This window comes from Pygocentrus nattereri, chromosome 10 (genome assembly GCF_015220715.1).
Source record: "Pygocentrus nattereri isolate fPygNat1 chromosome 10, fPygNat1.pri, whole genome shotgun sequence".
Lineage (NCBI taxonomy): Eukaryota > Metazoa > Chordata > Actinopteri > Characiformes > Serrasalmidae > Pygocentrus > Pygocentrus nattereri.
Genome location: NC_051220.1, coordinates 4,161,186 through 4,186,855, shown reverse-complemented (window position 1 = coordinate 4,186,855; position 25,670 = coordinate 4,161,186). Strand labels below are relative to the sequence as shown.

At 39.4% G+C, this 25,670-nt stretch overlaps 1 protein-coding gene across 4 annotated transcripts; it reads left to right on the top strand.

The window, feature by feature from the left end:
* Positions 1–1,098: 1,098 nt before the first annotated feature.
* edaradd (EDAR-associated death domain) lies at positions 1,099–25,598 on the top strand. 4 transcript variants are annotated; one of them, XM_017702560.2, is made up of 6 exons: positions 1,099–1,161; positions 12,001–12,059; positions 12,706–12,748; positions 14,053–14,123; positions 18,542–18,593; positions 22,167–25,598. In XM_017702560.2, exons 2-6 carry the CDS (start codon positions 12,057–12,059, stop codon positions 22,547–22,549), a joined length of 552 nt encoding a protein of 183 aa, XP_017558049.1. In that variant the 5' UTR covers positions 1,099–1,161; positions 12,001–12,056; the 3' UTR covers positions 22,550–25,598. The 4 variants fall into 4 exon arrangements, with proteins under 4 accessions (XP_017558049.1, XP_017558048.1, XP_017558047.1 ...); XM_017702559.2 differs by lacking the exon at positions 1,099–1,161 and adding an exon at positions 1,168–1,338; XM_017702558.2 differs by lacking the exon at positions 1,099–1,161 and adding an exon at positions 1,168–1,506.
* Positions 25,599–25,670: the final 72 nt, after the last annotated feature.

Below are 25,670 nucleotides of genomic sequence, written 5' to 3'. Positions count from 1 at the left end.
TTTCTCTATTCTGGGCGACTTTTTCCTTTCATTCCACTACATTTCAGAGTCTAATATCCGACTTTTTCCTCCTACATTTTGAGAAATCTGTCGTTCCTTTTGGTTTCTGTGTGTATAAAAACGTAACATGTCAAAACGAAAGAAGCGCAAAGCCAGAGCACCAATCAGGGCCCAGCGGTCACTTTGTTTAGAGCTGGTTTTGACCTGTTGGTCATACCGACCCAGTGCAGCACGCGGTTCAACGTCAGCGCAGCAGCGTAAAACTTTGGGAGAGTCTGTTCAACATAAATGATGAACTAACCTAACTTTGTGTAAATAGAGCTCAATATAGAAATATGTCCACATATGCAGTCGAGACTGACGCGGCTTTTTTCTGAATTTCTACAAACACCATTTCATTTTATAGTAAATTAGTTTGGGCTGGTTTATGTTTATGAACAGACGCCTACAGATCAACATAGTAAAGGAGCTCATCTGTGATCCTGAGTTTAAAGCCAGTTTTTATTCAACTTAAACTTGGAACTAAGTTGTAAATAAATCTGAAACTGAAACTTTGCTTGTGTGTAAAAAGTGATTTCAGAGCCACTCGGTTCTCCCTGATGGAAACTGTTTACCTTCAGTGTTTTGTGCTTCTGATCATTTTAATAGACGTCAGCGTCACTAATTAATGACATTCTATTAAAAGACTGGTTTACCAAGAGAGACGCTGGAGGACTTTCACCTGAAATGAGGTCATGAAGCCAGTCTGGTTATAAAAATGATAACAGGACCAGATCAGAGCCAGAATTACTCTTTTAGTACTTTTACTTTATACTTAAGTACATTTGAAGGGAAATACTTTAGTACTTTTACTCAAATGGAGGTCTAAAGGGAGGAACTTCTACTTTTACTGGAGTAATATTTACCTTGGGGGTCTGGACTTCAACTCCAGTACATGGTTTGTGTACTTCGTCCAGCTCTGGTAGACCTACTGAGTCTACTGGATTAACACTCGACAACAAAGCTGAGGAGAAAAAACTTCCCCTTTTTCAACGGCTGCTCTCTCTCTCTCTCTCTCTCTCTCTCTTCTACTTCTTCTTGAGGTTCTACGAATGAAGAGGAAAAGAGTGGTATCCGGCTGAAGTCCTCCCTGAGCGGAATTTTCTTTTTCTAACGTGTGAGGTAACGTGAAGGCGTCCCCGGCTCCGAGGGGGTGTAGCTAACGCGGCTTCTCAGGAGCCACTTTAGCCGCCTGAGGGAGAGGAGGGCAGCCGAACCGCGGAGCTCACCGACAGTTGAGGTTATTTTAGAGAGGGGTGAAATGGAGAAAGGCAGGAGAGGATCAGGTGCGCTGTGAAGGTTAGACACCTTGTTTGTGTGTGTGTGTGCGTGTACGTGTGTGTTAGCTTCTGCTGCTATAGCGACGCTCGCGCTTCACTCTTGTAACGGTCGCCTCTCGCGCGCAGCCTATGCTCGACACGCTAATGGCGAACATGGCCAGTCTGAAGGCGCTCGACGAGCCGTTTGGTGAGTAACCTTTAGCCTGTTTTCAGTCCAAATCACACCTTTTCCTGCTCCTTGACCCGCTTCCCTGATAAAGCGATAGTTTTGGGGTGTTCTCGCCTTTGTGTTTGGCTCTAAAACGGGAATTCTAGCGATTTCCAACATTTCTAAGTCTAGTACGTGTGTTTAAGCGGTGAGGGTGTAAACAGTCATTGGTGGTTTGAGATGTTGTTCTAGATAAACTTGAGGCAGTATTTTTAGGGTTGTGGTGGTAGGAACCAGACTTTGGGTGAGGCTAATGCCTCTAAAAGCTGCCTCACGGAAGGTTATTGCATTAAAGGGCTGCCTAATGACTCTGAATATTGTTTAACGACGTTTTTTGACATTTTTATTCGATTCATAGTGATTAGAACCTGCTTCAAGATGTAAACAGTCATTGGTGGTTTGAAATGTTGTTCTAGATAAACTTGAGGCAGTATCTTTAGGCTTGTGGTGGTAGGAACCAGACTTTGGGTGAGATTAATGCCTCTAAAAGCTCCCCCACTGAAGGTTGTTGCATTAAAGGGCTGCCTAATGTCTCTGAATATTGACGATATTGACAATATTCTGACATACTTTGTGAATCCATTCATAGTGATTAGAACCTGCTTCCCAACCAATTGGCTTAATGTTGACCATTAGACACCAGAGTTTCCTGTAGAACACCTTAAAGGGGGAAATCCACCCTTGTTTTTTTTTTTAATTCTGCATAATTCAGTGGTTGGGATGTCATTCAGAGTGGGTTGGTGTGATATGATTCATTGTAAAGAAAGTGGTGGTGATAGTAACTATGGGTCACCATGTATACAACACAAGTAAGGCCATTTTATTTACCATCCAGAACCACCAGTGAACCTTACGCGTGTCTTCTGGGCTTCTATATGCAATGTGGATGGTGGTTAAATAGTTGTAAATTTGGAAAAAATGGGTTTTTTGAGAACTATTTTGCATCACCACCACGAATGGATTAAAGTCAATGTGTTAAAATGCATTTTAAGACAAAACTTTATCACAAAGCTATCACATAACATCTATATAACCGTTTTATACTGTAACTTTCTGTAAGGGAGCTTTTAAAGACGTCTGGTTCCTACCACCACCACTGTGAACAGTTCTGTCTCTGTTTCTATAACGGGGCGTTTCACACCAAACCACTCTGAATGACTTTATTTACATCTCATCCATGTAATTATGCAGAATTTTCAAAAGTGGTTCAAAAACGGTTTCATTTTTTCAGATTTACCACTATTTTATCATCATAAAAACTACATGTATAACTCAGAAGACTCGTCTAGGTTCACTGGTGGTTTTGGTTCGTGAATTAAAATGACTATATATGTGTTGTAGACAGGCTGACCCCTGGTTCCCATCACCTCCACTCTAAGAATGCACCATTTCACATCGCTCTGAATGGAAATGCTGAAAAATCGTTGGAATTTTGTCTTGTTGGAGGGTTCGGGTGAATGTAGGCTCAGCAGCTGAGGCCGAGCCCTTACCTGGCGGTTTTGTTGTAGGATGTGGTTTTGGAGCTGGTAGGGTTTTTTTGTCTTTCCCCTTGTGCTCTTCACCGTCTGGTGTCCTTCCCTTCACGTCTACTTATGGGTAGACACATCTGAGTCATAAATGGTTATAGATCATAAGTAAAAAAAGAGATTCCTTCTTTATGTTGGGCAAAACTAACGACACGGCCTGTTTGGGCTGCTTCCCCGTGTCCAGATTAGTGGTGAAACTCTGTTGCCATTGCTGTTTATTCAACAACCAGGCCAGGTCCAAGAAACTGACCACAACCAGGCCATGCCCAAGAAACTGCCCATTTTTGGGCAGACCTGAATGTCTTACCTGCATTAGTATCACAAAACCAAAGTAAGAATGAATTGTGTCTGGAGAAGCACAACAGGCAGCCAAAGAATGCTTTATTTTTTTGGGTAACACAAGTTTTTGCATTCATTTTTGCGTGTTTTAGGACAAAGACGTGTTTTAGACCATTTATATTGGGGTGTTACTTTTTTCTCTGAGCTCTAAATGGATGTATACGGGTGGCCAGGGAAGAAAAGTGGGCCTAATCTGAGTGGAAGGGCAGCCCTGCAGCCATATATTATGATGTGGTTTATATTTCATCTCTTCAAGTTCATCCAGGGCAAGCAGCAACACGCTCTCCGCATTCCCTTTGCTAAGCAGAAACAATGACGAGCTGAGTCTACATGCTGATGCGTAGGAGATCAGACCTATCACTGCACTAAGGCCTTTCTTTAGAAAACTAGGTGCTCCCACTTCTTCAGAAAAGGCTGCGATGGTTCAGTCCAGCTGAATGTACCTGACCTGTTTTGCCAAATTTCTTCTGAACGTACATCCTGAGTCTTTCACTGTCTCTTTCCTGTTTCAGTGGTTTAGGCTGCAGGTACCCTCGAGGTTTTATTTTGCTTTCTAGATCTTTATTTCTCAGGGTATGAGAAACACAGGCTTACAGGTCTGACCGCAGACCATTTCTCATCACACCATGACGCTCCGATTTAGGAACAATTGAGAACACTTTCAGGGAAGCACTTTCAAATGCTTTGTGCCACACACACTCAGAGCCTTCACGTCGTGGAATTTATGACTTGGGCGATTTTTCAGTTTTTTTTTTTTTTTGGTGTGTTGGTTTGGAAACAGTACTGTTCTTGCGTTTAATAGTGTCTCAGTTCATTTTCCAGGTCACTGCAGGACAGCAGCAGTAAGAAAAAAACCTTTAAACACCCAGGACCCACCGGTGGGCACAGAGTATTATTACACACTTCTATAACCTAAGAAAAGCTTGACTAGTTTGCATTGAAGTGCCTGTAGTTACTGAATAATAAGCTTTGGTGTGGAATAAGCTTAAGATTTTAAGGGGTTAATAGATACTGAAAAAGATTTGTTACTGTCAGTCAAGTAATTCTGACATTAAGTAAGCAAATGTGATCTGGATATGCAATGAATTGGCCTTATCATTCAAAAATGGCATTATTGGTACCGTTACCAAGACAATATCTTGACCTTTGTTCTGATTCTTGAACAATATCTTTTTGATATCCTCTTTTCAGTAACAAACTAGAAGTCGGCGTGGCTTTAAAAAGATTAATTAACCCCTTATTAGTACCACAAGAGGGAAATTTCACCTCCACATTTAACCCATCAGTGAAGTGAAACACCACATATACATGAGCACATACACTAGGGGGCAGTGAGCACGCTTGCCCGGAGTGGTGGGCAGCCCTGTCCACGGCGCCCGGGGAGCATTTGTGGGTTAGGTTTCTCGCTCAAGGACACCTCAGGCATGTACTGTCGGCTCTGGGGATCGAACCGGCGACCTTGCGGTTAACAAACATAAAATAAACAAACATCACTCCCTGCTGTCGTATAAGGTGTTATAAACAAATACAAAATAAACAGACAAGTCTGGCTTTTGCTCTATAAAGGTGTTATTAACAAACATCAAATGAATAAATATGTTACTCACCGCTGTGCACTAAAAGTGTTATTAACAAACATCAAATAAACAGACATTACTCACCGCTGTCCTGTAAAGGTGTTATTAACAAACATCAAATAAACAAACATTACTCACCGCTGTCCTGTAAAGGTGTTATTAACAAACATCAAATAAACAAACATTAGTCATCGCTGTCCTGTAAAGGTGTTGTTAACAAACATCAAATAAACAAACATTAGTCATCGCTGTCCTGTAAAGGTGTTATTAACAAACATCAATAAAACAAACATTGCTCACCGCTGTCCTGTAAAGGTGTTATTAACAAACATGAAATAAACAAACATTACTCACCGCTGTCCTGTAAAGGTGTTATTAACAAACATCAAATAAACAAACATTACTCACCGCTATCCTGTAAAGGTGTTATTAAGAAACATAAAAAAAACAAACATTAGTCATCGCTGTCCTGTAAAGGTGTTATTAACAAACATCAAATAAACAAACATTACTCACCGCTGTCCTGTAAAGGTGTTATTAACAAACATCAAATAAACAAACATTACTCACTGCTGTCCTGTAAAGGTGTTATTAACAAGCATCAAATAAACAAACATTAGTCATCGCTGTCCTGTAAAGGTGTTATTAACAAACATCAAATAAACAAACATTACTCACCGCTGTCCTGTAAAGGTGTTATTAACAAACATCAAATAAACAAACATTAGTCATCGCTGTCCTGTAAAGGTGTTATTAACAAACATCAAATAAACAAACATTACTCACCGCTGTCCTGTAAAGGTGTTATTAACAAACATCAAATAAACAAACATTAGTCATCGCTGTCCTGTAAAGGTGTTATTAACAAACATCAAATAAACAAACATTAGTCATCGCTGTCCTGTAAAGGTGTTATTAACAAACATCAAAAAAACAAACATTGCTCACCGCTGTCCTGTAAAGGTGTTATTAACAAACATCAAATAAACAAACATTACTCACCGCTGTCCTGTAAAGGTGTTATTAACAAACATCAAATAAACAAACATTACTCACTGCTGTCCTGTAAAGGTGTCATTAACAAACATCAAATAAACAAACATTACTCACCGCTGTCCTGTAAAGGTGTTATTAACAAACATCAAATAAACAAACATTAGTCATCGCTGTCCTGTAAAGGTGTTATTAAGAAACATCAAAAAAACAAACATTAGTCATCGCTGTCCTGTAAAGGTGTTATTAACAAACATCAAATAAACAAACATTAGTCATCGCTGTCCTGTAAAGGTGTTATTAACAAACATCAAAAAAACAAACATTGCTCACCGCTGTCCTGTAAAGGTGTTATTAACAAACATCAAATAAACAAACATTACTCACCGCTGTCCTGTAAAGGTGTTATTAACAAACATCAAATAAACAAACATTACTCACCGCTGTCCTGTAAAGGTGTTATTAAGAAACATCAAAAAAACAAACATTAGTCATTGCTGTCCTGTAAAGGTGTTATTAACAAACATCAAATAAACAAACATTAGTCATCGCTGTCCTGTAAAGGCGTTATTAACAAACATCAAATAAACAGACATTACTCACCGCTGTCCTGTAAAGGTGTTATTAAGAAACATCAAATAAACAAACATTAGTCATCGCTGTCTTGTAAAGGTGTTATTAACAAACATCAAATAAACAAACATTAGTCATCGCTGTCCTGTAAAGGTGTTATTAACAAACATCAAATAAACAAACATTACTCACCGCTGTCCTGTAAAGGTGTCATTAACAAACATCAAATAAACAAACATTACTCACCGCTGTCCTGTAAAGGTGTTATTAAGAAACATCAAATAAACAAACATTAGTCATCGCTGTCCTGTAAAGGTGTTATTAACAAACATCAAATAAACAAACATTAGTCATCGCTGTCCTGTAAAGGTGTTATTAACAAACATCAAATAAACAAACATTACTCACCGTTGTCCTGTAAAGGTGTTATTAACAAACATCAAATAAACAAACATTACTCACCGCTGTCCTGTAAAGGTGTTATTAACAAACCTCAAATAAACAAACATTACTCACCGCTGTCCTGTAAAGGTGTTATTAACAAACATCAAATAAACAAACATTAGTCATCGCTGTCCTGTAAAGGTGTTATTAACAAACATCAAATAAACAAACATTACTCACCGCTGTCCTGTAAAGGTGTTATTAACAAACATCAAATAAACAAACATTACTCACTGCTGTCCTGTAAAGGTGTTATTAACAAACATCAGATAAACAGACATTACTCACTGCTGTCCTGTAAAGGTGTTATTAACAAACATCAAATAAACAAACATTACTCATCGCTGTCCTGTAAAGGTGTTATTAACAAACATCAAATAAACAAACATTACTCACCGCTGTCATATAAAGGTGTTATTAACAAACATAAAATAAATAAATGTTACTCACTGCCGCCCTCTAAAGGTGTTATAAATATCAAATAAAGAAACATTACCGCCACCGCTCTTTAAACTTTTTGCTAAATCCATACTGTGTCTCAATAAAGGCTTTTGCCCCGACCCAATGGATGTACCCTATACACATTCTTTTATTTGTGGTGTAAACATGTGCTTATGAAAGCTAACAACTGTGAAACATAATTGCAGTCAGTCCGAACAAGTGCTGTCAGGCAGTGTTATAATAATAGTGACAGGCCTAGTCAGCACCATAAAAGTATTCAATTCTGATGGCCCTAAACGTAAGACAACAGCAAAGACAGCGTTCAGAACTATGACACTGTCTGGCGGGAAGTGAAGTGGAATAGATTACTCTCAGAGCCAGCAAAAGAGCTGTAGGTGGACTTCCTGTGACCATTTCTCCTCATAAAGACGACCTTTTCAGTTGGTTGAAAATAATCACATGGTGAAGTGGTGAGACATTTACCAGCTTTTACCCTAAATGGACAGCTTCAATCAGGATATTAGTGTGCTCACAGCATCACTGACTGTTGTGCCAAGGTTCAGCTGCAACGGCTCGGCCTGCTCGCTTTCACGTCTTCCAGTTATGGGTACAGTCACATTTACATCATTTCTCCATATGGTCATTGTGATTCATTGTAGAGCATCTTCTCCAGAAAGCAATATGGAAAACAGTTACAGTATCAGAACTCAAACTGTTACTATGCTCTATGAGAAATGTTTGTAACTTGATTCGGATGCAATGAGAAAACATGATAGTGGTGGAGGGTTTGGAAAAATACTGTGGTGGAGTTCACGTGCATTGGAGGAAGCTTGCACCTACTTAAATTGGAAATTGTTTGAAGTGCAATGGCACTTTACAGTGGTGGCTACTGAAAGTTGTGGGTATTGATCGTTATCACTAAGCAAAAATGCTTGACAAGATTGATAGTGCAGAATTACCAAGTGACCGTTAGATCCAAGTTAGATTTTAGCGACATGTTAAATATCTGACTGCAGCGTCGAAAAATGTTCTACTGTGGGCGCCCGCCGCTGTGAAATTGAGCAGATCAGGGTCAGTCTGACTGGTGCGGCCCATAATGATTGTTGGCCATCAGCTAGAAGAGTGACTGCACGCTGAGACTGAAATATGAACACACATTTCCAAACTGTGAATATATCATTTCTACCGTGGTCAGTTCTACCTCTGCTGTGCCCCTCTGGTTCAAGGTGCGGATGACGTGTCTTCGTACCAATGCATGATGGCGTGTCACAGTGTGCAGTATCAGTCAACAAACGTTCCCGCCCCCTGTTGGCGGCCTACTCATGCTGCGCTCGTAAATATGAAAGCATAGGAGCTCAGAGCGAGGAGATAACCGTAAATACAAGCTGAGCTGAATACCCCCTGCACCACCTCACACAGTTGTTATGATTAGCAGATTTATCGATAGTGTTCAGTGTAAGATTAGGTAACCTGATGGGAGGATTCTTGCAGGTCTCCATAAAGCTGCTGCTGAGTGTCATGAACGGCTTGCAGAGATTAAGGATTTGGGGACAAACCCTGGATGACAGTCAGTGCCTTTAAGAACCCAGGAAGGGGGTTATATTGAATATGGACTTGCTGAACAGATAATTAGAAGCCAGCTGTTGTAGTTTTAGGGAATGCTCTACCGCCTCTGCCTTTCACTGTTAATCATTTTTTGGCACTGTGTTAACTCTTTGGTGGCTTGCGTCAGTGGCTTATACTGTTAAGGCTCAAGACGCGCTGCCTGATCAGAAACACCTTCCCTCTTCGAAGATGGGGGTGGCAGTGGAGAAAAATCTTCAACCTTGTAAGACCCTGAAGTTGCAAAAGTGCCGTTTGATTCCGTTACTCTCCATATTTTCTGGTAGCTAATGCACATTAGCTATAAAAACTCAGCTCACCCAGTTTCCCTTGCAGCCCCACCTCCAAACCGTAGATCACTGCAGTGCCCCTCCCAGTGTGCACCTCCCATTTCTTCAGCATTTTTCCAAGTTGAGCCAGGGGTGGGGTAGCTGAGTGGGGCATAGTTATTCTTTAACATGACCAACTTGCAAGCTCTCAAGTGGAACAGCTGACTAAACTGCACAGCAGCGCAGGTCAAATACAGCAATTTGCTTATAGATGCCGTAACATGATCAGCTGCCCCGCTACACTGCTTGAGTCACTAAAGCTCTGGGTTATCCAGCTCTGGTCATTCAGGGCTTTTGTCCAACACAGTTGAAAAAGGGGTTCAAGTGTCACTTGAGAAAGCTTATGCTTACCTTCAGACCACGATTGGTTGGCACTGTAAAGTCAGCAGTAGGCTTCGATCGAAAGCAACACCTCAGTCGAAAGGAAAACGATATTTTTGGCCAAGCGATGCGGCGGTTAGAGTTTGTATGGTGCAGTGTGTACTACTTACAAAACAGAACTTCCAGTAACTTCATCACTTGTTCTGAGACCTCACCCTCGCTGCGATTCGTCCTATTCAAGGCCTCATTCATTCTCTCCTGACTGTGATTTGGTCCACAGCACTATGCAGGCTATTAGCTGAGACATACATCGAGTTCTCTTTGTTAAAAGCTCGTTTTGCTGGACGAAGTTGGGGATGAAAGCCAGGGCCTGTCTCTTGGGTTAGGTTTTTTCCCGCTAACCACAATTTTGTTTCTTCTCACATGCCTATCTCAGTCAGCTGCATCAGATGAAGCAGAGGTTTCAGGGCCCTGTCCTTTACAAGCCGAGAATCTGTGACTTAATCTACATCTACAGATAGTGTGAGTGGCACAATGTTTACCAAATTCCAGCAATGTCAGTCGGTCATAGGCAGCAGCATAAGGGACACGGATATAAAACAACATTTAGCATCAATTGTGTTTGGCTCAGAGCAGCTGCTGTGTGATTATGTGTCTGTGGCGTACATTCGTCTTTATATTGTTATGTTCTTTTTTTACTTTTTTGCATTTTTCTTACTTTTTTAATCTTGGATTAGAAATATTACTTAAGCATTTAAAACAGTTTATAAAAAAAAAAATATATATATATATATATATATATATATATATATATATATATATATATATATATATATATATATATATATATATATATTCACATACTTCATATCAAATATAAGCTCCCCGGACAAAAGGTCACCCCGTGTGTTTTAGGTGGTAGTAACTTCAGGCTCTTGCAGACGAGGATGATTGGGCTATAAATGCCTGCGAGGTGTGCGACGGGATTCATAGATTGAGAAGAGGTGGTACGGTGCACTGAATGTCTCGCTGGATGTATGGAAAAGGGGTTGCAAAGCAGATGGTAATGGTTGGCAAAAAGGGGTGATCGCATTTGGGCGTGTCAAGGAAGGCCACAGTGTGAAGGAGATAGCTGAATTTGCAGGTGTATCAAAGCGTACAGGTTCCTACGGGTCTTCCAGCACTGGCAGAAATCCAAGTCTACAGGAAATTCTCGTCAGAATTGAGGCCGGAAGACGAAACTGACGAACAGGGACCGGAGTTCCTCAGACAAAAATTAGTCACCACCTTAAACACGGAAGTTGACTCTTATTTTGTCCTGGGAGCTTATGTCGTTGCGGCCAAGCGAAAAACCTCACATCTCTGTTTTTGTACGGTTTTTCTTTTTCTTTTCTTTCTTTTTTTTTGCATGATTTAAAAAGTCCAGTCACCCTTTGCAGTGTGTAAAAATTTCACGAAGAACCGACTAATAAAAATTCATTACTTAGGAAAAATCTTGATATATTAGTTTCCATAAATTCTGAAAACTTTTTTCCTTCTCCTGTAAAGTTTTGGATACACATGACTTTTTTTCCAACCGTTGGAATACTGGATATGTACTGATATATACAGAGACCGTCAGAAATGTTAGTTGCACCATGATATACATTTCTGGCCACGGCTCCTTCTACCAGTTCCTCATTTCTGTTTTTTTTTTGTCCTGTGCTATGTGAAAGTTGGTTCCTTGAAAATCACAATTTTGCATATCATTAATTTCCTTAAAACCATGACAACCTGATTCACAGTATATCTTCACAAGAAGGTTGTTTTAGTCATCGCGGTCATAGACGTAATGTGTTGTGGGGGGTGGATTTAGTAGTTAAGTGTGGCTTGGAGAGACAAACACATTCATATAACCAAAATACAATGCATGTGAACCACCTCCGGAAGGCCTCATTCTGCTTTAGATGCGTCTCAGGTTCATTTACACCTGCATTTTTAATGCGGATGATCCCCGTTTATAATCCCAATATAAAAATAATAATAAAAAAAAAACATGGAAAGACGAAGTGTAAGTGGGTTTTCAGACAGCGGGTGCTAACTGGTCACTTTCATCGGGCAGACATCATCCAGAAAGAAGAGAAAAAGAATACCACGAACTTGTGCTAGAAAACCCCCGACTTTCCCACTTCAGCTGTACTATAGGTCCTGGAAATGGATGTTGCATGACAGGATAGACGAGTTAAAGCGAAACACATGATGCCGCGGCCAGTTCCTGTTTTGCGTTGTGGTTTTTTTTTTTTTTAGGTGTCACTGCCGCTGTGTTCACAAGTGCTGTGTTTTTAACAGGGAGAATCACCTCTGAACCGGTTGAGGACACTGATCCCAGCAGCTTCATTACAGATATGGTAAGCTGTTTGCTATCACTAACAAAACGCAGTGGTTACGAAGCAGAAACGATGACATAGTTGTGGGAATGCTATGTAATTTGAAAGCAGGCCAAGCCTGCACAGCTAGTAAGCCCCATCCTTAGCCTGCACAGCTACTAAACACTTTGATTAAATCTGCATTTGACCGTCCTCCTTATCTGAAGCAAGGATGACTGAACAAGATCGTATTGAACTTTAAAGTTTGGCTAAATGCTTCTTGGCTTTGCTTTTCTTAGCTGCACGAGCTTTAAAGCACTTATAGAGGCATTTTCAGTTTATGTAGGCCTGTTTATAAAAAAGTCTGGATGATTTAATAGAAAATGGAGGCACAGGGTTTTCTTTGTGCATGCCGACGGTGCTTTGGAACGGAGATGCTCTGTCAGTAGATGTGTTTCAGCTTGTCCTCAACTCATTAGCCCACACAGTCTGAAAGAGTTTTTTTTCCCCCTCAGTGCATTTCAAGCTTCTTATCTGTTCAAATATGTCTCTACTTGGAGAAAAAGAGGGATAAAAGAAATATTGTCTTAGTGTCAGGTAGCTCTGTGTGTGCGTGCTCTTTGTGTAACGTCTTTGTATGATAAATGAAGGTGTGACGGTTTGCTTTTTTTTTCTTTCTTTCTCTTAGTCTCTGAAGTCAAACTACCCTGTTCAAGTCACTGATCCACAAGGTATTGGATGCTTTCTTTCACTTTGCTCTCCCGTACACTAGTCAGTACCTTGCAAAAGTCAGAGACCGGTCGCTTATTTAACTTCCAGCCACTGAATACAAGTTAGTGTGTATATCTGAGGAGATCCGATACAAGATAATCCACTTGCTCAATTAAGAGGAAATTGAAAACTGCTAGACCTGAGAGACCACCCATCAGATAAACAGCACTTCAAGCTTTCATCTCTGAGAGAGGAGAAAATCAAGCTGCTTCAGATCTGAAAACATCCACAGTTGTTTCTGTCCAGCCTTCCACTGTGAGAAGACCACTCAGCGCTGTGGGTCTGAAAGGACGTGTAGCGGTCAAGAAGAGAAAAAGAAAGGCGCATAAAAGAACTAAACTAGAGGACTGACCATCCCAGAGTCCAGAACATGTCCTCAACATCACTGAATTAGCTTGGGATTGCTTGGACTGTGAAACAGAAAAGGCAACCAACTTCTAAGACTGAACTTTCGGAGATGCGGAATAATATCCCTTTGACTGAAACTGAAAGCAAGTCTCTGGAAAGCTGTTGTAAAGACAAAAAAAACTAACTCAATGATCGAGGCTTGTGCAATTTTCTGTGTTTCTCTTGAGTAATTTGTTCTCAATGGCAATTCTGACTGAAAACTAAATTAAGTGAACTGGTTGTTTGGTTTTAACGCTGCTCTGAACTTAAAGAATATACATGGACATGGATATCGCTGCTGTCGGAAGAAAACCTCGTATCTGCCTTTTTGTCATTTTTCAGTTCTTGGCATAATTTGAAAATGGTTGTTGTTCTTTATGTTGTGTGTAAATTTCATGATGAATAGACCAAACAAAACGACCCAAAATGGCTTGGAAAAAAATCTGGTTCCATTGACTTCAAATACATCAAAACTCCTGTAAAGTTTCTTTCTTGGAGATATGAGGTTTTCTTCCGACAGCAGCAATATACAAACATTAATATTGTGTATCTTTTTAATAAAGTGTATCTTTTTATTAAACACTTATTCTTAAGGCGCCTCCCATGTGTGATAAAACCCCGATCAGCCATTCTCTGAGCTGTAAACACCAAATACCATGTGAAAACGATTACAGAAATAAAGGCCCAGCAAATGTCTTGTTTACTGCATTTCCTGGACAAGGTTGGCAGCTTAATTGCAAATTATCTGTCAATCAGATCTGGTGCGCCCACAATGGAACTATGAGCCAACGCACATATCCATGAAGGCTGTGTTTTTTTTGGTTTTTTGGTTTTTTTTCTTTGTGCATGATGTAATTCTTTGATCTTGTTAACACAGATAACGTGACTCTGCAGCTCAGTTCGGTGCCCCCTGGATACCTCACACCTCCCATGGATCGAATACAGCAGGTGAGACCTTCTAAAACAAGAGCTAACCCACTGAAAGACTCTAAATGGAGTACGCTGTACCAACCACTGCACGATAGGTGCAGATTTAGAACATTGTGATTACAGTGAGATTATACCGCTGCATTTGCATTTGCATTCGGGAGAAAACCTTGTATCTCCAAAACGGTGACTTTACAGGAGAAGGAAAAAAACATACTTTATGTTTAATGAAAGTCAGTGGAACCAGAATTTTTTCCAAGTCATTTTGGGTCGTTTCTTTTATTCCATTCATCATGAAATTTACACCCAATATAAAGGACAACATGCATTTTCAAACCATGTCAAAATCTGAAAAGTGACAAAAATGGAGATATAAGGTTTACATCGAAAGTAAAGTAGGTTTACTCCTTCTCCTGTGAAGTTACTTTCTTGGAGATACGAGGTTTTCTTCCGACAGCAGCAATATACAAACATTAACTTTATCAAACCTAATGAATCTTTTATTAAACACTTATTCTTCAGGCCGCCTCCTTTCAAACTCATCCTGCCACATATTCTTTTGAGTCAGGGTTTTCTGAGTCATTGAAATTAAAATTAAAAGGAATATCTTGTTTTAGTGCCCACCTAGGCCAAGTTCCAGAGCATAACCACTGGGGCTAATGGGGGTACACCCTAGGAATGTGTGTGGCTTTTCAGAAATAGAGTGATGGCTATGATGATGGTGTTTGTTCTTGACTAACAACACTATAAGCCTGCATATACAGGATGGCCATTAGCCGCAAGACATTCGTCTCGTCTAAGAAACAGGATATATTTTGATGTGTTGAACAATTTTTATAACTTTCACATTGCAAAGTTACGCTTACTGAAAAATATAACATCAACTACGCTCTTAAAAAGACGTTTTCTCAGGGATTCTTTAGTAAAAGCACTGGTTCTGTTCATTTCATGCTTAAAAGGTTCTTTGCATGGTGAACTGGCTCTTCAGATCGATGGACAGTGTGTTTTAGGGTTCTGTGTAGCAACCAAAAGGGCTCCACTGTTGTTAGGATGTTATGCTTCTAACCCTTTTCGGTGCTATTTAGAACCATTTTCAAAAAGGTTCTAAATAGGTTCTAAAATGTCACATTTCCATCAATCTGAAGAACCATTTCACCATGCAAAGAGCCATTTAGGCATGAAATGTTCTATATGCAACTCATGGTTCTTAAAAGAATCATTGCCTTTACTAAAGAACCTTTGAAGAACCTTCTTTTTTAAGCATGTAGCTTGACTTTAGCGTCTCTGTGTATAACATTAATCAGAATATGTACAGCTTTCAGTGACTGTTCAAGTAAATCAGGTTGCCTTATATAAACAGTACAGTTCTTATGATAGCAGTGAGATTCAAGGTACTATGCTTTGTTTACTGATAGGTCGTGAATGAATTCATGAAGGCTGATTTAGTTCTTCAGCTCAATCTTAATAACAACCTGTTAGTAGCTGGTATCTGTTAGATTTTCCACTAGATTGTCTGCTGTTACTCGGAATCACATGCAGAGTCAAGTAAAATTTTATATTTGCAAGCATTTGTGCTTGAGATTGTAAAAATAAGAGCAAAAAGAACTTCTGTGGCTGCTAGAATACATACTAATGGCACTACCATATCAGCTTCGGAGCCAGCTGACGTTAACTTTCCACTTTTTACAAAGTCAGAACCGTGTGGAGTCAAGCAAAATGTATTTTCTCTTGAATAATAAAAAAGGTGAGTGTAAAAATAAGAGCAAAAACAGCTCCTTGTGTAGCTGCGCACATTGTAGCTTCCAAGTTACGTAGTAACTTACGAATTGATCAATCTGAAAGTAGCAATTAAAACATTGAAATATTACTCCAGCTTATATTCTGGTGCACGTATCGGTCATCTTCTAGTGCTCGATGACTGTATCCGCACCTCGACCAGTTAAGTTGGATAAACAAAGCTGTTTATACAGCAAGATAAAGGAAGAGCTCCCGCTGCAGTAATGCGAAGCTTGAGCTTGAGTAGAAGTGCTCAACACTGCTTTATTTCACGTGTTATTAGGCCATCGTTGTTTTAAGAGCAATGAATGCATTTCTGCTTTCTACCATTATTAGTTAGTTCTATATTGATAGCAATGCGAGGACATAAGGGCAACATTTAATGGTGCACTTGTGCACATGTGTTTCAATACTCGTGGTCAGTCACTCAGTCAGTGAGTCAGTAAGGGACGTTGACTCTCGTAGGCAGAAATTATTCAATAAAAAAGTCCATGAATTTCCTGAAATATCAACTGCTTTTATGCAAAAATGCATCGTTTGAGCGCTGTTTCGCATGAACAATACAATGTATGTTTATGAAGCATTGTTTATTTATTTATACAGCACCTTTCGCGCGATAAAAATGCAGCTCAAAGTGCGTAAAATGAGGAAGAAGAGGCAAAACGATAATCAAATAATAAGTAGCAGGGAAAAGATGTTTTAATAATTACCATTAAAAATAACCAGATAAAAGTTTAAATAAAAAGAAAAACAAATGCAATAAACATGCAACTAATAAGAAAATAAAAGCAATAGTAATATTCCTGTAAAAACAAAGGAAACACTGAAAATATTTAAATGCTTTTTTATGTATGTAGTTGTTTTTTAAAAACACTGACAGAAGGAGCCTTGCAGATGTTTATTGGTAGCGTGTTCCAGATCTTTGGTGCATAAACAAAAAACACATTGTTATAATATAATATGCTATAATAATATAATATGGTTTCACTTTAGGATATTCAAATACTGTTCTTCAAAAAATGGTGCATGTCCATGTCCAGTATGCCAAGGGCAAAGAATGCTAACTGCATCACAATACAGCTTTACAATGATCTTATAAATGCATCAGGCTTTATCAGATGTAGAAGTGCTTTGTAGATTAATTAGTTCTCACTAATACCCTAATTAAACACTACCTAAACACTCAAGTGGCCTCCAATTCACACTGAATTTAGCCCAGCATTTATAACATAACGCTTTTGTCGGAAGAAAACCTTGTATCTCCAAAATAGTAACTTTACAGGAGAAGGATAAAACCTACTTTACTTTTAATGTAAGTCAATGGAACCAGATTTATTTCCAAGTCATTTTGGGTCGTTTCTTTTAGTCCGTTCATCATGAAATTTACACTCAATGTAAAGGGTAACAGGTACTTTCAAGTTATGTCAAAAACTGAAAAACGTCAAAAGTGGAGATAGAAGGTTTTCTTCCGTCAACAGCGATATGATACTTGATACGACTATTCAGCTGTATGTTTTAATGAGCTAATGAGCACATCTATGCCCATCCAAGTCACATTAGCATGTGCAGTTTGATCTGCCTATAGACAGAATATAATATCAGCACAGTGTTGGCCTATTTAAATGAATTGAAAGTATTAAAAGTCAAAGTACTGAGTCATTTACCATGTTGTAGTGTTAGGAAAACATTGAACTTTCAGTACATTGTGCAGTACTAAAAATTGGGTTCCAGGCTTCAGCTGTCATTGATAACACACATACTTTATACACACGGATATCGTCGCTGCCCAATGAAAAAATCTTTTGCTATTTTTTCTCCATTTTTTGCCATTTTTACTTTTCTGCATCATTTAAGCTCAGCAGCTGCCCTTTACATTGTGAGAAAATTTCATGACGATTGGACAAATAGAAATGCTCCAGAACTGCTTAGAATAAAATCTCTTTCCATTAACTTCTATTGAAAATTAGCAAGGTTTTTGCCCTCTCCTTTAAAGTTACTATTTTGGAGATACTTGTTTTTCTTTGGACAGCGACGATATGTCAGCACGATCAACCTTTTTCATTAGATCTGGCATATTTGTCCAAAGCTACTGGCACATTCTTCGCACATTGACAGGCTGCAGAACCAGCTGGTAGTCGCACAGCTGCTATTCAGAAGTCATTGTAGTAGTTGAAGGGGTCAACTTCAGTTGTTCAGTTCTCGTTTAAGACGATGGCTTACAGTCCTGACCAATTTAACAAATTATTTGCATTCTTGTTACGCTTTGAGCCGCTCACCCTCACATGACTTGCTTGATCGTACGTCACACACTAATTTCCTGCAGGAAGTTTATACTTAGACATGCCAAAACCACAATCGGTGGATGTTATTTCTCACAAGTGGGTGTGTGAGAGTATCTGCATGTGTAGGTGGCCTCTCTCTTGTTAGTAATTTCCTTCAAACCTTTTCCTTTTGACATGTGAAGGTGGGGGGACAGATTTGTGTGTTGGTGCATCTGTCAAATTCTTAGTAATTAAATAGAAATTTACAGTGTAATCATGTATGTAGCATTGTGGCATCATAGAACGTATATAATATATACATTTATATATATTAATTATTATCTTTTTTTCCTTGTGATGTTTGACAACATATGAAACTAACATTTTCTGTTTGTTTACCAGCCAGTTGAAAATGATGCAAGTGAATTTATCTGTCCAGGATCCATTACTCCAGGTACATGTAACATTCATCTTAAACTCTTATTATATATATTACAACCCCATTTCCAAAAAAGTTGGGATGCTGTGTAAATAGAATGTAAATAAAAATAGAATGCAATGGTATGCAAATCATGTAAACCATATTTTTAAAGGAACATATTATAAAGACAACATATCAAATTTTAAAATGGAGAAATTGTATTTATTTATTTGTTTATTTTTATGCCCATTTTGAATTTGGGAATAAAGTTGGGACTGGGGCATGTACCACTGTGTTTCACCTCTTTGTGAGTGTTTGGGAACTGAGGAGGCCAACTGCTGTAGTTTTGAAAGTATAATGTTTTCCCATTCCTGTTTGGTACAGACTTTCAGCTCAGGGTCTCCTTTGTCATATTTTTCATAATGCACCAAATGTTTCTAGTGGTGACAGGTCAGGACTACAGGCAGGTGAGATTAGCACTTGGACTCTTTTAAGACGCAGCAATGCTGTTGTAATACATGCAGAATGTGGTTTTACATTGTCTCGTTGAAATAATCAAGGCCTTCCCTGAAAAAGACGTCGTCTGGATGGCAGCACATGTTGCCAAAACATATATATATCGTTCAGCATTAATGGTGCCTTCACAGATGAGCACATCACCCATGCCATGTTCAGTAATGCACCCCTAAAACAACATGAATACTGGCTTTTGAACTGTGCACTGATAAGCTGAGTGGTCTTTAGCCCAGAGGATACAGCGTCCATGATTTCCAAAAAGACTTTCAAATGTTGATTCATTGGACCACAGGACACCTTTCCACTTCCCCTCAGTCCATCTTGAATGAGCTCAGGCCCAGAGAAGGTGGCAGCATCTCTAGATCCTGCTTATGTACAGTTTCTTCCTTGCATTTAGGAGTTTTAACTTTCACTTGTGGATGCAGTGATGAACTGTTTTCACAGACAGTGCCTGTCAGAAGTGTTTCTGAGCCCATGCAGTGATTTCCACTACAGAATCATGTCTGTTTTTAATGCAGTGCCGTCTGAGGGCCCAAAGATCACAGCCAGCAAGTACTAGTTTTTAGCTTTGTCCCTTGCATACAGAGATTTCTCCAGATCTCTTTATGTTATTAAGTACCGTAGATGATGAAAAGCAAAAGCTCTTTGCTATTTTATGTTGAGAAACGTTTTTCTTGAATTGTTGCACTATTTGATTGTGCAGTCTTCCACAGAGTGGTGACCCCTCCTCATCTTTACTTTTGAAAGACTCGGCCTGTCTGAGATGCATTTTTGCGCCCAGTCATTTTTACTGACCTGTTGCCAATCAATGACCAGGTGTGTTTTTAGCATTATACAATTTTAACAGCCTTTTCTTGCCCCATCCCAATTTGTTGTCTTTGTACTGTCTTCAATTAAATATAGGGTTTAAACAATTTGCACCTCATTGCATTTTGTTTTTATTTACATTTTGCAAAGCATGCCAACTTTTTTGTAAATGGGGTTGTATATTACAGTATTGTGCAAAAGTCAGCCTTCATTTATTTAATTTGCAAAATGGCCATAAATACAGCTTACTCATTTTTCAGCATCAGCGCCACATACACATAAAACAACCACAGGCAATTACACAGAAGCCTCAACAGCTAAATATGTTTTATTATATTATTATAATAATATACATTTTTCAGTATTTAGTGTGTCCAATTTGCCTTTATTACAGCTTCCATTTTTTTCCAGGAGTCTCACTTTTCAGTTTTTCAAAGAAATCTGCAGGGAGATTTTTCCACACCTATGAATTTCAGTCTTAGAAGTTGGGTGCAATTTGTGCTTCATGTCATTCAAGTGATCCCAAACACATTCAGTGACGTTGAGGTCTGGGCTCTGGAGTGGCCATAACCAGCAGCTTTTTAGTTTGATTTGCAAATTTCCGTCATTTTATCAGCTTTTCACGGTGGAAGGATTTTTTTTCCAGATCTGAAGCAGCTTCATTTTCACCTCTCTCTCAAAGATAAAAGCAAGTGCTGTTTATCTGATGGGGGCAGTTTTGGTGGTCTGTGCGGTTGTTAGTAGTCGCATTTTAAATCATTTCTGGAAAATTGCTTTGGCTTCTTGTCTTTTCACTTTGCCCCCCTTTATATGAGTGAAATGCCTTGTATCTAATCTCATCAGAGCTGTGGGCTGGAAATTATTGATTTGTTCTTGATGGCCGTTCTTACTGGAAGTTAAGTAAATGAAGGGCGGTCAGATTTTTTTCTGTGTACTAGATTCACAAGTCTTTGATGAAAAGATTACTTTGTCAGTTGCTATTTGAGGATGATAATAATTAGCAGACCACTGAATATTATAGTTATGTATGTAAATGTATGCGATGTAGCTAATGTAGCTTGTATACTCATAAAAACCATATGATTCATTCTTTCATGCAGCAAAACTTTCATAGTTACTTGATTAAACACGATTTGTAATAAAAAAGATTCACATTTGCCTATTGATGAATCAGCAATGATTAATTGGTAGTTTGATGATAATGAAAATATTCTTTCACAGTATAAAGCAAAACCTGAAGGACCCATTCATTTACATGCAAGTTTCCACATAATATTCATGTATGTTTTTATTTTAAGTGAAGTGCTTGTAAAACATCCATTGCAAGGCTATAAATGGCTTTTTATAGTTTAGTTCAGTTTTTATTTGAACTCTGATTACTTGATTAATCAATGACAGCCCTACATTTTACCATCAGTATTGTCAGCCCAACATGTTCCATGTTCCTGGCTAAATTTCATGCTTTGTTGGTTTTCTAACTGAGGATAAGTCAGCATCCACTACAGAACACACTTTGCATTTATTTGCTGAATTGAAAACATTGGAGAACAAAAAAAATGTTAATCTCAGCAAATAAATAGAATTTTGCACTGAACTTGGCAGCTTTAAATTTGTGCCGTCAAACTTTTGCACCGACTGTACACCAATCAGGCATAACATGATGACCACCTCCTCGTTTCTACGCTCATTGTCCATTTTATCAGCTCCACTTACTGTATAGCTGCACTTTGTAGTTCTACAGTTACAGACTGTAGTCCATCTGTTTCTCTGATACTCTGTGGTGGTGTGTTAGTGTTGCACTGGTCTGAGTGGATCAGACACAGCAGTGCTGCTGGAGTTTTTAGTCCACCAAGCAAAAATATCCAGCCTACAGCGTCCTGTGACCACTGAGGATGACCAACACAAACTGCAGCACTGCTGTTTGATCCACTCATACCAGCACAACACACATTAACATACCACCAATACATCAGTGTTACTGTAGTGCTGAGGATGATCCACCACCTCTGTGAGGGTCCATGGGGGTCCTGACCACTGAAGAACAGGGTAACAGAGTATCAGAGAAACAGATGGACTACAGTCTGTAACTGTAGAACTACAGAGTGCAGCTATAGAGTAAGTGGAGCTGATAAAGTGGACAGTGAGTGTAGAAACAAGGAGGTGGTCATGATGTTACACCTGATCGGTGTACGTGTTATTTAACCTAGTTAGTCTTGAGGTAGCCCTGCCGCAAGTGATAAAAATGCTATCAATCATTTCATCCTTGTTTCATCTCCACTTCAGACTTCACCAAAGACCTCCTGTCCAGCTCCTGCGAGAAGTGCCTATGCTCCATTCCTCCGCCCAAAATCAGCGACCTGCTGGACGACGAAGACCTTCTCTACTCTCTACGTCTGAAGCTGGACCCGACGCACTGCACTATCAAGAACTGGAAGAACTTTGCCAGCCGCTGGGGCATGAGCTACGACGAGCTAACGCTGCTGGAGCAGCGGACACACGGCTCCACGTACAACAGCCCCACGCAGGAATTCCTGCTCCGCTACAGCCAGAAACCCGTCACGGAGCTCACCCAGCTCTGCCAGTTCTACCAACGCATTGATGTACTGAGGCTGCTCCAGCAGTGGGTGGAGAATGACTGGCCTTCACGCTGGAGGAGATCACATTAGCTGAGGTTCAACAAACGCGATGCCCGCACAGCTACTGAGAGAAGGACATATGGACATATGACTCTCTATGACTACTGATGGCAGTAGGGAGGCGTATCAGGAACAGAACACATTCTGGTCCAATATGAAAATGCTGCAGTCTTCCTGGATTTCGCCCTAGACTTTTGAACTGTCTGCTCGTATTATATGATCTGAATTTTTGTCTTTTTCAAAGGAGCCATGCTTTGGCAACACATGGGAGGATGTTTTTAAAGGAAATGTCTTAAAAGAAGCATTCTATGCAAATAATACTCTTCAATAATTTAATCAATAAATTGGGAGTAATTTAACCAACATTACCCATCCATCTGTGCCAGACAAGTAAATGGCCAGTTATGGTGAAGAAAAATGACAGTGGGTAAAAGATATTTTCCTTTCTTTGCACCCTCCATTTTTGCTGCTGAGATCTGAGATTTACACATAAAAGCGGCAGTCACTTCCATATTTCAGAGCTTTTTTAAAAAATCAGGACCTTGAATACAGTTTCTGGGCTTGGATTCTGCAGTGACTGGTGGCTATGACACTAGGTGGCCAATCAGTCGCAGTCAGTTCAGTTGACTACCAGTAACAACAAAATACAGGACCAGAAACTGCATTAAAGGCTAAAATCCACTAAACCTCATGTTAACTGTGCAAAGAGCCTTCAGCTACTAACCTCCCACTTACCACTTGAAGGGGAAAGAGCTTTAGGTTATTTTCCACTTGGACACGTTGTTCTGATCATATCATGATCAGTCAGAAGTTTCAACTCCTGCCATTTTTGAGGGTCTCTGGCACCAGACAGGAAAGTGTGTTCTACAAATAGTAGTACATGACAGGGCTGCAAACATTAAAAACCTTAGTGATTTTAGAGACTTTTGACTTGATTATAATTTACTGAAACCTAGATTTGGAAAAAAAATATAAACAGTGTTTCCAGTTGAGTGAATGGCGAAAACTCATATCCTTAATCAGGACTGTGTGGGCGATTCAGCGCACAGTGATGGACGCTGTAGCCACTGCAACCTATACAGACCTGCTGCTGCCGGCTTTTTCCGTGTGTTAAGCTTTTATTTTCTGGCAGAGGTCAGAATTAGAATTTGTGTGAGATTTTAGATCATAAAGGCAACATGAGCTTTTGTTGACCAGCCAAAAAACTTGCACACCAAACAGAGTCACACTCAGCTGGGACAGTAGAACAGTCGTTCCACTGGTAGCCGGTCCGGGTCAACTAAAAGGTCTATGGTTTGCGTGAGTAGAGCTGTGGAAAGACGCATCAGCTGAAAAGTCTAGCCTAATTTTGATTGGTCAGAAGGACACTTGCCACGTTGTCCCGCCCAAGTGCCTAACGTTGCTCTTGTCAGAAATACTTTAGACAACCAGGTTTAAAGGCTGAAAAAATTCAATCTCTGAACAATTTGAACTGTACTATGTTCTCCTGAACTGATTATTGTTTCATGACAGACTATGAAGTTATTGAGTAACATCATTCAGTGAAGCTCTTAATATTTCCAGGAATCTTCATGCCAGTCTTGAGGATTCTGTATTCTAGTTTCTTTAGTTCAGGTGTAAGCCTGACATTTAGTGTGAACTGCTGGTGGAACCACTGCCTTGTTTTACTCGAGAGATGCAACCACTTTTAAAGAAGCACTGAACTGCTGATGGAAAGGAAAGTTGGCTTTCGCTGGGGATGCCCAAAGTAGACATTGGAGATCCCCAGGCTAATCCATCTTCTTTTGTTTTCAGACTGATTTTAAATGTCATTTACCTTCATAGTCATATTGTATGGTTGCAAGGACAAGACTGTGGAGTATGTGTACGTCACACAGTGGGTGTGAGTGGGTTTGAGGGGTGTGTGAGTGCTGGATATCTCTTCTGTTATCCATATTCATAAATAAATTAGTTGATGATGTAAAGCAACGAGTTGTCATTGATAAACAGACATCATTTGACTTACAGATGAGATCAAGAAGCAGATCGATGAGCTACTGTACAATTCTTCATGAACCTTTCATGAAATTGAGCCTATATTAATATACTACATAAACCACAGTGAGTGATATTTGGGGTTTAAACAAATGAGTAAGCTGGTATTTTTATTTTTACTCTGTGTTTTGTAACAAAATGCTTAACAAGGTTAGAGAACATTTGTTGAGGGATCCTGGACCACTCCTCCATGCAACATGTACAGTTCTTTGATATTGTTGTGTTGTTTGATTGTGGACTGCCTTATTGTAAACACACCACAACTTGTCAGTGGGGGTTCAGATCTTGAGACTAGCATCTGGAGTTTTGAGGTCTGCGTTGATTTCCGCTTCAGGTGCCTTCACATTTTGAGGTAGATACACCAAATTTGGGTTTTTTCAAAGTGAGCAGTTTTATCTTGCGAGGGCCATCGCAAAACGTTGGTTCTGTGTTCCAGCAACCATTTTTGTCTGGATTCTCATGTGTGTTTGGGGTCATTATCTTGCTGAAAGGTCCGGCCACGGTCAAATGTCAGCATTCCGACAGAGACGGATTTTAAAATCTCCAGGAATTTAATTGAATTCTTAACACCATTGATTTTTTTTGCAAGAGTTCCTGGACCACTTGGAGCAAAACAGCCCTCATTTCAAAGGATTGCTCATTTTTTAATGAGCCTAATCCATGTCCACAGCTCTCTGGCCTTAAGGACAAAAGGATTTTACATGCAACCTCATATTTATATCAAAGTGTAACAGGACATCTTTATAGACAGCAATAGAGTTCCTACAGGAGTGAAAATAAGAACCGAAGACACAACTTTTCTTTCAAATATTCTTTGGGGATGCTAATTATTTTGCTACATATGTTTTTGGAAGAATACATTGTTCTTAAAAAAGCAACACCCTTGGAAGTGTTGTAGATAAATGGTAAGCAGTTGCTCCAAACATTTTCGAAGAACATTTGATCATTATTTATGTTGGTACTTTGTAAGATTGTTTTCTTGAGGGGTGCCAGTAACTCTGGAGCTGACTGTACACAATAAATTACTGCTTTCGAGTTTCAAGTATGGAATTTTACCATTTTCTCTTCAATTTAGGTACATCCACCTCCTCCCAAATATCTAGGTGTATCCCTCCAA

Coding starts and splice junctions, on each gene's coding strand:
- edaradd (XM_017702558.2), top strand. CDS start 1,449: ATGCTCGACACGCTAATGGCGAACATGGCCAGTCTGAAGGCGCTCGAC. Junction 12,060..12,705: donor GCAGCTTCATTACAGATATG/GTAAGCTGTTTG, acceptor TCTTTCTCTTAG/TCTCTGAAGTCAAACTACCC. Junction 12,749..14,052: donor TCAAGTCACTGATCCACAAG/GTATTGGATGCT, acceptor TTGTTAACACAG/ATAACGTGACTCTGCAGCTC.